This window comes from Notechis scutatus, chromosome Z (assembly GCF_049901735.1).
Source record: "Notechis scutatus isolate UNSWTSFEM ecotype Mainland chromosome Z, rNotScu1.2, whole genome shotgun sequence".
NCBI classification, from domain to species: Eukaryota; Metazoa; Chordata; class Lepidosauria; order Squamata; family Elapidae; genus Notechis; species Notechis scutatus.
In genome coordinates this window covers 84,549,349-84,566,305 of record NC_142025.1, presented here as the reverse complement: position 1 = coordinate 84,566,305, position 16,957 = coordinate 84,549,349, and the positions used below count along the sequence as shown (strand labels likewise).

Sequence of the window (16,957 nt, the reverse complement as noted above, 5' to 3'; positions counted from 1 at the left end):
TTTGACACTTTCAAAGAAGCTGGAAGGTTAGTGAGACAAGATTTCTCTTTGGTTCCTTTTCAACAAGACTAGTGGTATGTATTATTTTCTCTTTAACAATTCTTTTAATTCCCCTCCCCCCCAAACTGTCTCTACGTTCCTATATTGCTTCTCAATATTGTTAGAAAAATTGGAATCACATTTTTCCAATCCTTTGTTTAAAAGAATTGTATTATTTTTTGTGAAAAATTGACAGTTTTATTCTTAATTGCTTCAAGAGCTCTTAGATAGATACCATCTGGACATTGGAATTTATTTAGTTTTACTTGATCAATTTTGCTTGTAAACATTTTTCCGTAACTGTGTTAGTCTTTGTCCTGAATTTGTGTGTGTGCGTGTGCACATGCATGTACATACACACTTACAAACACACATACTTTTTTTCTCATAGGTTCAGCTTGTTGGGTTGGATGAAGAAAGCTCTGAATTCATTTGCAGAAATACTTTTGATCACCCCTATCCTACTACCAAGCTCATGTGGATACCAGATACCAAAGGAGTTTATCCAGACCTTTTGGCAACCAGTGGTGACTATCTGCGGGTGTGGAGAGTAAGTAGACCATTTAGAAAATAATTCTAAATAATTCTATGCTTTGTTTTTTTTAAAAAACTACAGTAGCAGATCTGCTCTTATGAACTACAAAGAAGTGTTATACTTAGCATATTCAAGTATAAAAAAGTTTGGTTTTTGAAGCATGTAGCTTGCCCTTTTTCATAGATTTCTCAGAATATTCTCATAATAATTGGGATATTAATAAGACCATAGTAGTATCTCAAATATAGCATTGTATTCAACAGACTGATAATGATTCAAGAGATAATCATTTCACATGTAAGTTCTTCAGTTATCATTAAAAAAGTGAATTCTTCAGCAGTTGATCAGAAATATATTACAAATAACCTGAACATCTGTCTTCCCTAATGTAATGATATATGGTTCTTATTTGGAAATAGTTCCATGCAGAAATGCTTGGAACACTGGGGATTCAACTCCCGCTGTAATATTGAATGCCAGACCTGTAACATAACATCCTCATCCACAATTGGGGATGTGAGGGCAGACCTGGCTTGCATTACCAAAACCTGGGTATCATGGGGAAAGGGGAAGTTCATCTCTCAAAGATCTCCTCCCCTACCTCCAGGTTTTCAGTTTGTCCCAGGATGATGGTTGGTGGTAGCTATTGTCAACCCTGAAACTCTATTGGCATCAAGGGATACTACTCTAGTTAAACAGATGTGAGAACTTGTTAGTGTGATTATACTTGAAGGGGCCTTTGGGCTAGCTGCTGCTATATCTTTCCCTCTGTTGCAAAGCAGGATCCCAACCATGGCTGCCAAACTGGTATTAGGGAGCTTCAACCTGCCTATCCTGGCTGAAGGATCTAGAGCAGCTCAAGAGTTCTTGGCTGCCATGACAATGCACCTGGCCCAAGATATTAAAGAACCAACAAAGGATCATACGTTACATCTGGTTTTAATCTTGGGGCAGACAGAATCTTAAAAGGGGGCAGGATAAAGCTTAGGTCCTTCTTGTGGATAGATCATCATGATAGCTATAAAGTTTAATGTTGCAACTAACCCACCCCTAATGAAGAAGGAGTTGTTAGATTGGCTTACTCTGTGCAGCAGAGAAGGCCCAAGGATCTGGTGAGCAGCTCAGTCAAGATAGTGGTTACCCAATGGAATAAAGAGATAATTAGGGTGCTTGACCAAGTTCCACTAGGGCAGCCTCTCCCCAAATCCACTGCAGCTCCTTGGTTTATGAGCAGCTCATTGATATGGAGCAGCAATAGAGATGCCTAGAGCATTGCTGGTAATTGTAATTGAAATAAATTGTATTTCACTGTTAGAAATTGAACTTTTCTAGCTAGAGTTCAGGTACGCTGCTATTCCACATTTACACAAAAATAAAGTGATATATGGCAATAGTATAACAGTGTGCTTTGTATTATAGTCCTACAATCAATATTCCTATATGTTGCTTACTACATTTTTAGCAGGTACATTGGCATGCTTTTATATACCAATATTTCTTCTGTAATTCTACCATAAACATTCCAAGCTTTGTCAGCAGGAGAAAGAGTCACCTCCTGCTCTGTACATCGTTTTCGGGAAACCATTGATTTTGTACAGGTGAAAATAGTATTTGGATTCACACACCAAATGTGTGTGTGAGATGAAGTCCTGTTTGGTTTTGCCATTTTTGTTACATGAATTCATCCATTGTGGTTTTTAAACCATGATTTATGGTTTAGTGGGTGTAATTGAACTCAGGCAGTTGTAATTTATTCAATAAACAAAAGCCTTGTTACAAATTGGACTGAAATGTGAAAGGCTATTATGGACTTTATACATTATGGATTTTATACATTCTCATAACATACCGAAGGAGGCAGCTAGGCCTCTGGGGGAGCCATGTATCACTATCCCTGCAGGAAGGAGGAAGAGGCAGAGGAAGAGAGGATGCCGTGCTGGGGTTTTCTTTAAACTGAGTAAGTTTCCACACAAGCCTTCAATTCCAAGTATATTTCTTACCAAATGCAAGATCTCTGACTAACAAAATGGATGAATTAAGGCTACAGATTGCAAATACTAAATTCATCAAGAACTGCTGTGTTTTGCTAATTACAGAAACTTGGCTTCATTCACTCATTCCAGATGCAGCTATTGAGCTGGAAGGCTACTTAGCTCTCTGGCAGGACAGGAGTAGAGATTCTGACAAGATAAAGGGGGAGGTTTAAACCTTTATGTGAACAAAAGCTGGTGTATCAATACAAAGACTGTAGACAGCCGCTGCTCCATGGATCTGGAGTATGTGACTCTTAAATGTAGACCCATATATCTTCTGTGGGAATTCAGCGTGGTTTTGATTACTGCAGTCTATGTCCCACCTGATGCCAATACTACCATAGCTTTGGGATTCTTGTATAACATTGTTAGTAATCAGCAGAATAAGTGTCCTGATGCTGTGAATATCATAGTGGGGACTTTAATCAAGCTGATTTAAAAGAAGTGCTCCCTAAATTCTATCAGCACGTTAAGTGTGCTACTAGAGGAGCAAACATATTGGACAAAGTATATACCAACATCAAACATGGCTATAAGGTTATACAGTTACCACATTTGAGACAATCAGACCATATGTCACTGCTTTTAACACCAGCATACATCCCTCTTAGGAGACGGGCTCTGCCTATAATAAAGACAGTGAAATCTTGGCCAGAAGATGCTTCCCAACAACTTCAGGATTGTTTTGAGAACACAAATTGGGACATCTTTTACCACCCTGACCTAGAGGTGCACACTGCAACTGTTCTGTGCTATATCAAACACTGCACAGATACTATCACTGTGGATAAACTTACTAGGATCTATCCCAATCAGAAACCCTGGATGACCAATGAAGTCCAGCGCCTCTTGCATGACAGGACCAAGGCCTTTAGGTCCGGTGATGGGGCAAGATACAGTGTTGCCAGAACTAATCTGAAGAAAGGTATTCGGAAGGCCAAGACTGATTATAAGAGGAAGATTGAGGATAATTGATATAGCAATAACATGAGCAAGGGATTCAACAAGTTACAAACCATCAACCAACCAATGTCATCCCTGCTGAGGGGGATGCTTCATTGGCAGAGGAACTGAATCATTTCTTTGCTCGCTTTGAAGTGGAGGCATCAGAGACAGCTAAAACACAACTACCAGCCAATTGTAGCCCCCACCTCATTGTGGAGGAACAGAAGGTGAGGAACATTCTGAGGGCTGCGGACCCTAGAAAGGCTGCCGGTCCTGACGGTATCTCTGGCCGAGTACTTAAAGACTGTGCTGATCAGTTGACTGGAGTCTTTACCAGGATCTTCAATCGGTCTTTATCCCAGTCCACTATTCCATCTTGTTTGAAAGCTTCCACCATTGTTCCGCTGCCATTGAGGTCAATAACCTCAATGATTACAGACCAGTGGCACTCACTCCTATCATCATGAAGTGCTTTGAGAAATTGGTCTGCCGGCATATCATTTCTGGTCTTCCGCATACATTTGATAAATACCAGTTTGCATACAGAAAAAATAGATCTACAGAAGAAGAGCCATCACTCTTCACACTGCTCTGACTCATCTAGAACAGCGGGAGGGCTATGTGAGGATGCTTTTTGTGGATTTTAGTTCTGCATTTAACATAATTCTTCCACATAGACTCATGTGTAAACTTCTAGACCTTGGGCTTTCTAATTCAATCTGCCTTTGGATTATGGATATCCTGTCTGTCCGCTCACAGAGGGTCAGATTAGGTAATCATACCTCTTCAGCCCTTATTTTTAACACTGGTACACCACAGGGTTGTGTGTTGAGTCCCTTACTCTATACTCTTTATGTGCATGACTGCATTCCCACTCATGCTAGTAATACTATTGCTAAATTTGCAGATGATACAACAGTGGTGGAACTTATCTCCAGGGGGGATGAATCTGCCTACTGAGATGAGGTGGACCGGTTGCTTTCGTGGTGTGGAGACAACAACTTGGTCCTCAACACCAATAAGACCAAGGAACTTATAGTGGATTATAGAAGGAACAGATCAGACAGACAGCCCTTGATTATCAATGGAGACCTAGTAAAGCAAGTGGCCAGTTTTAAGTTTCTGGGTTTCTTTCGCATACATTTGAGGACCCACATTGCAGCTCTGGTCAAAAGGGCCCAGCAGAGATTATACTACCTGAGACTTCTCAGAAAACAACAACTGAATGAAAAACTGCTGGTGACTTCCTACTGCTGCACCATAGAGAGCATTTTAACATACGGCACCTCTGTATGGTTTGCCAATTGCACAGTGGTAGATAGGAAAGCACTCCAGAGGGTTAATATCATTGCCCAGAACATCACTGGTTGCCCTCTCCCCTCTTTGGAAGAGTTTTATAGCTGCCTTAAGAAAGTTCAAAACATTTTTAAAGATCCATCTCATCCTGGGAACCCTTTTTTGAACTATTACCATCTGGCAGACAATACAGAATAATAAAAACAAGGACAAATAGGCTGAAAAACAGCTTCTATCCCAGGGCAGTAGCTCTTTTGAATTCTGCTGTATAGTGCAGTGTTGGTGTGGTGTCAGGGGTTTTCGGTTCAATGTGTGGAGAGTGAAGGGTGTGTGTTTGTGTTTATTTTCATGGTCACGATGTGCACTGAAGATGGTGTTTGATTTCATTGCAATGACAATAAAGCAAATTAAACTAAAACTAAACATAGCTCAGGGACTTCCCCCAGGATGACATACTGAGCAGGGGTGACTTTTTCTCCCACTGACAAACAGCTGATTTTGCCACCAAAGCTGGTTGTTTGGCAGCTTTGCTCCCTGTTTTCTGAAGGAGTGACTAGGAATGACCCAAGATGACCTTCGGACAATTGTTATACCTACAGAGAAGAGGGGATCTTGAAGACTGCAATTCTTGGTAAGGAGCAATTGGAAGGTCCAATCTTTTACCATTTTTCCCCTCAGCTTTTTTTTTTTTTAAGTACGCCTGGGTTTTAATTGCACCCTTTAAAGCTATTCTGTCTTCTGATTTAATACTGGTTCATTGCTGATCTTGCTCCTTGGTTGATTTTTGCAACTTTTTTTCTGTTCTTTCATTGTTTACTATTGGAACTCCAAACCACTTTTGCTATAAGGAAATTCACAGTGAAAATACATTTTCTGGCAATGAAAGTCATCCAATTTAGTAGTAGGATTCAAATTTTTTACTACTACGGTTCTGTGCGTGTGGCTTGGTGGGCTTGGTGTCGCTTGGTGGGCGTGGCTTGATGGGCATGGCAGGGGAAGGATACTGCAAAATCCCCATTCCCTCCCCACCCCACTAATCTGCTTTCCAGCTCCGTTCTCCTGTGCAGGACAATAAAAGAAGACCAGCCAATCAGCTAGGACTTGGGAGACAGATAATAGATGGGGCAGGGCCAGTCAGACGTGGTATTTGCCGGTTCTGTGGACTACTCAAAATTTCCGCTACCGGTTCTCCAGAACTGGTGAATACTACCTCTGATCCAATTGGACTTAAAGATATACAGGACTATATTACAAATTTTGTTCTTTTTAGCTCTTTAAAAAAAACCTCTGATCTTTGCTTTTTAAACTTTTGATGGGAAAGTTCCCCTCAAGGAGCGGCTGCCTGCCCCATATGCTCCTTTGCTGCATTTTGGCCATGCCTGGCTGCTCACTTGAGGGTCTCCGCACACTTGCGTTCCCCCGGCCCTGCCACAGCCAGCCAGGGGGTTGCGAGAAGAGAAGGAGGGAGAGGGGGAAGAGAAGGGAAGCCTCCACTGTGGCTCTCACTCTTTCCACAGCCAGCCTGGATTTTCAAAAAGAAGAAAGAAAAGGAGTAGCGAAGAGCCCCAAGGAGAGCTTGCTGACTTTCCAAGCAAGAGAGAAGACGCAGAGACAGAGAGAGAGATACAGATACACACACACACACACACGGGGGATAGGGGGAGAGACAGATACAGAAGGGGAGAGGGAGAGACAGAGAGGAAGAGGTATTCTGACCCAGGCTTCGTCAAACTTAATGAAACACAAATTTGTTTTAAAAGCAAAACCTATTTTAATGCAACACTGGGAATTATTTTCATTCACAGTCAAAACTAACTTAAAGAGTTCTCCAAGGTAAGCACACACCTGTCAGTGCTATGGAATGCTGCCAAAAACAGAAGTCTCCAAAGTAATTATAACAGTACTAGGAAAAACCGACCAGAATACGCAGAGCTTCAAAAAGGACTCAGAATATATTGAACTGCTTTGCTTCCTGAAAAGCTTTCGTCATTGAGGTCTGACTTTTATCCCTTATGGGAGGGGCAATAACCTCCCAGCCGAGTTTCCCCCTCTGCTTCAGCTGCTCTCGCCTTCTATCAGCTCTGCGCACACGCGCACTGGGAACAGGCTCCCCTGGGTCCTCTGCTTTGCTGCTCCCAGACTCCAAAGGCTCTGAAGGCAGCACCCCACTCCCAGATGGTCCTGGCCCCATCCCTGCATCGGACGGCAGGACCCTCGCCCAAGTCTTCTCCAGACTCCCTGACTGGTTCCCTTTCGTCCTCACTGTCCGATACCTCTGCCGTCTGCACTGGCTGCTGGTGAACCACAACGGGGGGAGTTCCACAGAGAGAGGGAGATGGGGAGAGAAGGGGAGGAAAGAGGGAGGGGGGGGAGAGAAAGAAGGGTTTTGTGGTTCCTGGTTTTCTGCTCTAATAACTGGCTGGGTAGGCGTGGCTAGGGGGGCTGTATGTGACTGGGTGGAGAGAGTGATGTCGAGTTGGCCACACCCACCCAGGTTTTGTGGCTCCTGGTGTTTTTTTTCCTGTGGGAAACAGGTCCAAATGGCTCTTTGAGTGCTTAAGATTGCAGGCCCCTGCTCTAGGCAATGACTGAAGCACAGTCAAACTATGTACCAGATCTGCAGGAATACTCCCCAAGCTCCCTGTGGAACCAGATAAAATCAATCAGTGGTGATGATCAATTAGGCTGAGCCTCTCTACAGCAGAGAGCAACATCAAGGCAACCAGAAAGTGATTTCACCAATAACAGGGAAGAAGTGGTAATCTCCATTTCCAGTGGGAGTAATTTGTCAAGTTACCGCCTTGACAAAATTAGATTTTGTCTATGGTCACCACTATGTGTTAACACTTGACAAATTGCATCAGATCCAAGACTGTGCTATTGGCCATGAACTCTCAAACCATCTCAGACATTGGTCTTAAGAGAAAGCAGTTTAAAGTCCCCTTAGGCCATAAGCCTGGGGAAATTCATGACCAGTCAGGCCATAGAATCAAGGAACTTAGGTAGATAGGTTGTTACACTACAGAGATCAGCTACAGTAACCGTAATTCAGATTGCTCTCTAGAGCCCAGCTTAACAAATGGCATCTTATATCCATTACATATGAAGCTGCATCTCTGAACATTACCAAAGTATTTCACATAGCATTTGCTGCTCTATCATCTCTGCTCTGAACTTTTGTATGAAAGCATTGTGCAAAGTTAATGCTTCTGAAAATATTATTTGCTTCTGGTTGATCTTGCTGATCTGTTTAAAAGAATAAGATAGATCCTGGAAGTTTGATATTTGTCTATGTCTCATGAATGGATAGCAAAAATAATATTTATATCTGTGGGATTAAAAAAACCCGCAAAAATGTGCTTCAAAAATATGGAAGTTTAAGTCTCTTGTGGGATTTTAAGAGAAGATTATTTACAAAGAGTGCTTTATAAATCAGAAGTAATTTCACCTTTAAAAAAAATTGAATTTATCATAATCACTATCAATAATAACCTGAATATATTGTTGGTCAATTACCTTTAAAATCCATTATGGCATGGGTCCAGGATATCCAAATCTTGCCCCAAAGGGGTTGACATGTCTCACTCTAGTAAAAAGGACCTACTGCAAACCCCATTAGCCAAATTGGCTGGGTCTAGGAGAAGAGCCTTCTCTATTATATCCCCCGCCCTTTGGAACATTTTCTTCCAGCACTTGAGATTTACCCCTATTTTTCTGGCCTTTAGAAGGAGCCTTAAAACCTGGATTTGCTGGTTGGTATGGAGCCCTGATGGAGAAGCTGTAGGCTGCAGGTGGCTGATGTCAGGCACAAGTAGCCAGGATAGAGTTCAAACCTACAAACTGACGTGTTTGACACACCACCCCCACCACCCAGACTTGGCCTGGTCATCTTTTACAGTTGTAGTGACTGAGAAGGCACCACTACTGCTCCGCTCTAAACTCAGTCTTTTACTCTATAATTCATTTTAATCAGTTACTCTATAACTGATTTTAATCAGTTTCTATATTTATAATGTTTTTATATATTTATTTTTTATGATATTGTAAGTCACCTAGAGTCATCCCAAAATGGCAAAATGGGTGGTATACAGGTAGTCCTCAACTTACAGCCACAATTGAGCCCAAAATTTCCGTTGTTAAGTGAGACATTTGTTAAGTGAGTTTTGCCCCATTTTGTGACCTTTCTTACCTCAATTGTTAAGTGAACCACTGCAGTTGATAAGTTAGTAACCGGTTGTTAAGTGACCTTGTCTTTCCCATTGAATTTGCTTGTCAGAAGGTCACAAAAGGGTGACCTGTGATTTTGGGACACAGCAACGGTCAAAAATATGAACCGGTTGCCAAGCATCTGAATTTTAATCACATGATCATGGGGATGCAGCAAAAGTCATAACTGAAAAATGGTCTAAGTCACTTTTTTCAATAGTATAACTTTGAACGGTCACTAAGTAAACTGTTATAAGTCAAGGACTATACAAATTTTAATTAAAAAATGAATAAGAAACTTTAAAAAGAAAATCAGATTTAAATTAAATTATAGCCAAGAAGATCTGACATTTTGTCAAAATGATGAAAGCAGCATTGTATCATTATGCAAGTGCCTTTTGCATGTGTAGGACACGATACTGTTCTTGTCATTGGCTGCATTCATTGTTTCTGCTGATAACCTCTAATTAAATCTAAAATTACAAGAAATAAATGTGTTCATGCAGTTGGATTTTCTTCTGTGCCCCCGCAAAATGTATTTAAGGGTTCAAGGAGAAATATGACTGTTGCTGTAAGGAATTCCCTCCAATTTAACTAAAAGCCTCTCTTGAATTCTGTATTTTAATATGAAGAATCCAATAATTGCAATGGGAAAACTATATATTGTCTCTGCTGTTGCTCTCTGGATGAAATGAAATACATGCAGAATTATGGAAAAGTGTGAGACTTTGGAGGACAAACACAGAATGGCCATTTCCTAAGTTTTAGGGAATCCATATTCTTTTAAATATGTAAACTAACTTAATGTGATGACAAGTATTTATTGATATTTTTTGTTCAGGTGGGTGAAACAGAGACCAGGCTAGAATGTCTGCTGAACAACAATAAGAATTCTGATTTTTGTGCTCCACTGACTTCCTTTGATTGGAATGAAGTGGATCCTTATCTCTTAGGTAAGGTCCAAATATTAATGTAGCAGAACGATGATGGTAACATGATTAAAACAACTAAAAGTTCTATTTATAAATTTAGATAAGAAATTTTTTGACAGATATCTCAAAAACTAGCCAAAGGTAGGCTTTGAATTATTTTCTAGATAAGAAATAGACAATCTTTTGGTGACCAATGGCCTTTAACATATTGGGTGGAGTGGTTAGCTGCAAATGATTGGAGATATATCATGGATTTAAGTGAAAGGAAGATTTAGAGGAGTTTCTTTGGGGTTTTTTTCCCCCTTGACTAGGCTTATTTTCATTTGTTCTCAAAATTAAAAAAAAAAAGATGCCAATAATTTTCTGCAATTATGGCCAGAGGAGATCCTAAAAGTTACAGCATAAGATTAAACTAGACTTGGAAGAGCTTCTTCTAGACATTATGACTTTTTTATCCAACAGTAAAAACTTGACTCCCATCCTAGCTCCCACCACTGCCATAGTTAAGTGATCATATGGGTCATGAAATTTTTGCAAGGGGATATGGACCTTCACAATGTATGCACCTTCTCCCCCCACCCTCCACCTCTCCTAGAAGTCTTGGGCATTCTCCCTGCCCAAACCTGCTAGCCCATTTACTTTCCCTTTCTGTGCAGCTATTGACAGCTGATGCAAGGTGCAGGTGCTATAGAAATCTATCTAATGTGATGTTTGAGACTCTACCTTTGGAAATGTCACCACATGAGCATCAGCCTTTATTATGCCTTCAAAGCTCTTTCTAGCCTTCAGAAACATTGCAAGGGCTGGTGTTCATCTTATGATGTTCCCTGACATAGAAAGAGCCTCAGTACATTGTGAGATGGTTGCCAGTCATTGTCATGTTCTAAGTTTCTTTCTATCTTCGGAAATATCACATTGGCTAGCTTTCTACAATAACTATGCTTCATATCAGCTGGAGGCGCTTGTCAGCACTTGCATGGAAAGGGAAGATAAGTGGACTTACGTGATTGGGCAGGGAGGAGGCCCAGGATTTGCAGGAGTGGGGGATGAGTGGGAGACCTGCACATGGATGGGCTTAGCCGGCTGATACTTCTCAGCACATGACAGCAGGAATTTGCAGCACTGCTATGGTCATAAGAGTGGGCGTGTTGTTAAGCATCTGAATTTTTGTCACATAACTGTATTGTAGACTCTAAGACTGCAGTAATCAGAACTTCAGGAAGTGTTGTATGTCCCTTTGTTCAATGCTGTCCTAATTTCAGATGGTCACTGAACAAACAGTAAAGGACTACCTACATGTACTTGACTTAGTTATGACAGATTGGTTAAATTGACATGGAGCTGTCCAGATACCTTTATCTTTAGCCTTTTTAAAATTACATTATCCAATAAGGAGACCTGAAAAAAATTATTCTAACCACTCTTCTTTTGGCAATTCCTTGTTGGTGCAATTATGAGCTAGTTAGCAAAATAATTATCAGCTTTTTAAATTGGCAAATATTAAGCAGAAAAATGATTTGTGATTTTGGTGGTCTGCTTTTATAATTGCATAATGAGTCCCTTCAATAGCTAGCACCTTCTTGGCCTTATATTTTTTTCTCCCATTTTATTTGAATTATCACTAAGGCTTTAAAATTGAAGTTTATACTAGTGGACTACATTGATGCATAAAATGAATATATGTAATTTTATTCTGTTATAGATAATTATTGATTAAAATTTACTTTTGTTAACACATATTAGTTCAGGTCAAATATTTGGATCATATAGGCAGTCATAGTCCCATAATATTAAATAGAATATCAATATTAATCACAGTATAGAAACATACATTTTTTTTATTTTTTTAAAAACTGATAATTTGATTTAAATATTTTGATTGCCACAGAGGATCCAAGGATTACCATTTCACAAAAGAGTTAATTTTTGTAAACTACTTTACTATTTTACAAAAGAGTTAACAGATACACTGAAGTTGCTTTCTGTAAATTAAGGAGATAGAAGTTCACTTTCTTGAGGTCTAGGATTAGAAATTTTATGTAATGACCCATATTTGTATTGCTTTTAAGAAAAAATAGTTCTAATATTTTTTTCTTTCCTCTCAAACTATACCAGGTACTTCTAGCATTGACACAACTTGTACTATTTGGGGTTTGGAAACTGGCCAGGTCTTGGGAAGAGTGAATTTAGTGTCTGGCCATGTCAAGACTCAGTTGATTGCCCATGACAAAGAGGTGATGGTGTAATATTTTTCTTTTTCTGTAAATATGTGCAGTTAGTAAAAGTTTTTAAAAATCCAATCTATACATTGGAAATAGTCATCTAGGAGCCAAGGTGGGTTGTGTTGCTACTATTAGTAATGCATTTATTTTCCTTTTAGTAATTCATTGATAATGGGGAATCAATACAACAAAGTAAAATATTTTGCAAAAGAAACATTCTGCTCAGAAGGAGAGAGTGTTATGCCTAAAGCCCTATTTTGTGGTAAGCATTGTCCTTTTTTTAGGCTAAAGCAAGTAATTGGTTGGACATACCTTCTTTACTCCTGCCTTTGCATGAAAAATTAAAGTGGGACAGGAATCCTTAATATGGGAAGCATCATATTTTATCACCTTCTGATGTTGGTATCTGAACAGGTCTATGATATTGCATTCAGCCGTGCAGGAGGTGGGAGAGACATGTTTGCTTCTGTTGGTGCTGATGGCTCAGTGAGGATGTTTGACCTAAGGCACTTGGAACATAGCACTATTATCTATGAGGATCCTCAGCACCATCCTTTACTTCGCCTTTGCTGGAATAAACAAGATCCTAATTACCTTGCAACAATGGCAATGGATGGTATGGAGGTGAGACACTTCTGTGAGAACGCCTAGTACACTTTGTTTCTGAGTATATAGTGAGTATGGTAAACTCTGCTTTCCAACTACATGGTGAAAGCAATGGGACTACAGTTTTTGCTACCTGAATTTTTTTTTTTACTGGCATTTAGTTCCATAAAGCAAAACAATTAATATTTAGAATTATTTTTCCCTCTTAAGGTGGTGATTCTAGATGTCAGAGTTCCTTGTACACCAGTTGCCAGGCTGAACAATCATCGAGCATGTGTAAATGGTATTGCTTGGGCACCACATTCTTCTTGCCATATCTGTACAGCAGGTAAAGATGGATTATTTGTGTTCCTCCTCTCTTTTATTTGGGCATTTAAGAAATGATTGGGATTTACTATCATTTTCCAATATGTGAACATAGGATTGCAGTCTTTACATTCTTGTATATAATTTGAAGACTAATAAATAATATGCCAAAGAAATCAAAGGCATGAGATAAGACAAAAAGGAAATATATCTAAGCATAATTTTGTCTATGCCATTTCATTGGCATCAGCAAAATTATTCTGACAAAACTCCTTGCTTCTTCCACATACATTCTCTGATTGTAGATTTCCTTTCTTAAATCAACTCTGTTTTTATGAATCATTAACTCCATTGACCCACAACTTTCTTGGTTTTCATTTTCTCCTTGACCTATTCACTCTTTCTTGAGATACTGTTTTTGAAAACAGCAATAACAATTGCTGTATCAAGACTTATATATTGCTCCATAGTGCTTTACAGCAGGGGTTGCCAACCTTTTGGACCTCATAACTCATAATTTTAGATCCCATGGACCACTAACTGGTTCTGTGGGCGTGACCTAATTTGTGGGTGTGGCTTGGTCATGTGACTGGCTGGGCATGACTTGTATGTAAATATAAATATTTATATAAATATTGATTTTTTTATAAAAAAGAGCAACTTTTACCCAAAAGCAGGCAAAGCAAGTAGATTGAGTTGTTCACAGAATCACAGAATCATTCAGTGATCTATCTGCCATCGGCTAGCTCAGTCTCTCAAATTTGCTTGCCATGAGTCTGCACTGAATTTGCTTGCAAGCAAACCTTCAGTCCTAAGGGAGGTTCGGCTGTGCTGAGCCAAAGATCTAAAGACTAGCTAGAAAGCAAGAAATCCAACCATTTCCTGCTTCCTAGTTAATCTAAATCTCCCGGCACAGCAGAACAGATGATCGGAAAAAGGAAAAATAGCAATTTAGCAAGCAAGTTTACTGGGTAAGGAGTAAATGGGCAGGGAGGGTTCCTGCGGGCCATGTGGGCGGTGCAGCCTTGTGTTTCTATGCAACCTGGATTAATTGCTTTGTGGGGGTGCTCTGGGGGTGAGATTTCTCTGCGGCCCACCAAAATTTTCTCACGACCCACCAGTCGGCCGCAGCCCACCGGTTGGTGACAAAACCAAAGAGTCTCTAAGACCACCCCCACCAACACTGACAGGCAAGCCATCAGAATATAAACTGACAATAGCACTCCTTACTGGAATTGATGATGTTAACTAGTTAGGGTAATGAAATGTCTGCAAGAAAACAAGCAGAGAGAACCAAGGATCTCTCAACAATAACATATATGTATTGATGTATTGATGTACACTAAGAATGCCTATTTTTTGAAGTGTTACAAAACAATTTAATTAATATGATTTTATCTTGTAAAAATATTTAAATATCTAGCCACCAACAAAAAATAATTTTCAAGATTAGCCAGATATTGTCACACATATTTGATAGTAATGTCACCCATGACTTCTCAAGGCTTTTTCCCTCTATTTTGGAATACATGGATAAATAAATTATCTGCAAAGAACTAACAAAATCTGTATTTCACCTTTGACAGCGGATGACCATCAAGCTCTCATTTGGGATATCCAGCAAATGCCTCGTGCCATTGAGGACCCAATTTTGGCTTACACAGCAGAAGGAGAAATTAACAATGTACAGTGGGCATCAACCCAGCCGGACTGGATAGCTATCTGTTATAACAATTGTCTAGAAATCCTGAGAGTGTAAAAATAACTAGGTTATGGGAAATAATGAAACAGATTGGTAGTCTTTCAGTCTTCTAAAGTTAAGAACAAAGTTGCATTGAAACAGTGTCACTAGCTCTTATTAACTTCTTCCAAGAAGACTTACAACTGAAGTTAATGAGTATATATGATGAACTTCTTACCCATCGTTTCCCTCTCTTACCTTCCCCACTCCATGCCAATGACTTAAAAATGCAGGGATATCCTTGGTGTTTTAGATCATCTCAGATTTTATCAACATATTCAATTAAAGTTATGTATATATTATGGCCATTTGTGTTGAGCATTTTTATTGCAATGGCACTGAATGCCAATTAACATTCTACCTGAAATAATTTGTTATAGATGCCTAAAAGCTATTCATTGTTATAGCAGTCTAACAGTACCTTTTATTAAATATTATATTCTTTTTCTCTCCCTCCCTGGTTCTAGGCAATTTCTTTGATACCAGTTATGAGGTACCATAATTATCAGGGCTTCTATGCAACTAAGCTCTGCTTTTGTTAAAATTGTCCTTTGCCTATAAGCAAGGACTTGTCCTTTGCAGGATTTGTTGGAGGATACATTTTACTCCTGCAAAAATATCTTAGATTGAAACTTTAATTTAATATGCTACATTAGATAATCATCCAAATGTTGTTGTCCCTTCTCTACAACTAAACACTCTTCAAAAGTGATTGAACTGTGGGTATAAACTGTGGGTATTTGGATACATACCTAGTATCTGAGTACAAAAGTGCATCTAGTTTTAAATTGTATATGTGTGTGGCCCTTATAACTATATATTATTTACTAAAATGTAGGAACCACTTCAGCAACAAGTGGTTTTTACAGTTCTAATAGATGAGCATTTGCCCGATGAGAAGTTTTGCTTAAACTTTCAACAGCAGTTTTTATATCATTTTTCTTAGCAGCGATACAATTATGCAAAACAAACAAAAATCTTTCCATAAGGCAGCAAAGCTTTTACACATACTAAAATGTTGAGAATTATATGTTAACATGGAATGGTGCTTTTTTCTGAAAAATGATCAGATAGATGCAATTTATGGAACTTCAAAATGTTCAAGTATTTTGTGTATATTAATATGCTGCTTATTATTCCCATATCAAGCTGCTTTGATAGTGTCACCTGTATATGTACGATAGCTCTTCTCTGATATACTAAAATGAGTGTATTTATGATTGATTCTTCCTCCTTCACAAAGGAATAACTTATTTAGATTTCAGAGAAGAGGTCATAGTTTCATATCAGACAGCATTTTTCCACAGTAACTTGAAGGAGGTATGATCAGAAAGTAACCACCAATCGTGTATATGGTAAGATCAATTGTGACAAGACTATTAATTATTTGTCTAATAATATGTGAGTATAGTACAGCTGAGAGAAAAATATAATTGATATATACATACCTAAACTGGTCTAAGCACCATAGGTATAAGATGTATCTATTAAAGGAGCCAAAATGCAGATCTAACATGCAGTGTTGGATTGTCAAGTGATGAATATGGATTTGTGATATCTGTTTTACAAGGAACAATGTTCTTATTGTATGGGATATTAAATAATATGGGCTTTTGTTTTTACTACCAATTCTGAACTGTAACATGTTATGTATCCCAGTGTGATGATTTCTTAAAGGTGTGAAATTTGTAGCATGACTGTATAAAGTTCCAAACTTCTTGTTCTTTCAATGAGCAATAGCACTGATTTATGTTCCACTCCCAAGTATTGCATATATTTTCTAAACCAATATTGCTAGGCAAAATTGTTACTAATCTTATCTTTATGTGGCAGACAATGGTTAATATTGCAATATTTTGATTTTTATGGAAAAATACATGAAATGGATTTTATCTTGATTTAGAACACTAATTTCTGAATTGTATTGACATGCTGTACAAATTTTAAACAGTTTTTTAAAGAGTTTGAAGTAGAATGCTGGAATTTTTAAATTGTCAATCTTGCTTCCTCTGCATATTTTGGTTTGTTCCATTCCTACTTCCTTATGTGAATTCTGCCTTTCTTACGTTTTAATAAAATGGAACATTTCTAAATTA

General features: G+C 38.8%; 1 protein-coding gene across 2 annotated transcripts in view; it reads left to right on the top strand.

The window, feature by feature from the left end:
* The window catches only part of DCAF7 (DDB1 and CUL4 associated factor 7), an 18,534-nt gene extending 1,577 nt beyond the window's left edge, over nt 1-16,957 (top strand). Inside the window, exons 2-7 of one of the 2 annotated variants that reach the window (XM_026679845.2) lie at nt 431-589; nt 9,896-10,007; nt 12,102-12,220; nt 12,623-12,832; nt 13,025-13,142; nt 14,707-16,957. In XM_026679845.2, the coding sequence (XP_026535630.1) occupies nt 431-589; nt 9,896-10,007; nt 12,102-12,220; nt 12,623-12,832; nt 13,025-13,142; nt 14,707-14,879 (891 nt within the window). In that variant the 3' untranslated portion in view covers nt 14,880-16,957. The remainder of the gene's footprint in view (nt 1-430; nt 590-9,895; nt 10,008-12,101; nt 12,221-12,622; nt 12,833-13,024; nt 13,143-14,706) is intronic. The other variant, XM_087945781.1, reaches the window with a different exon arrangement.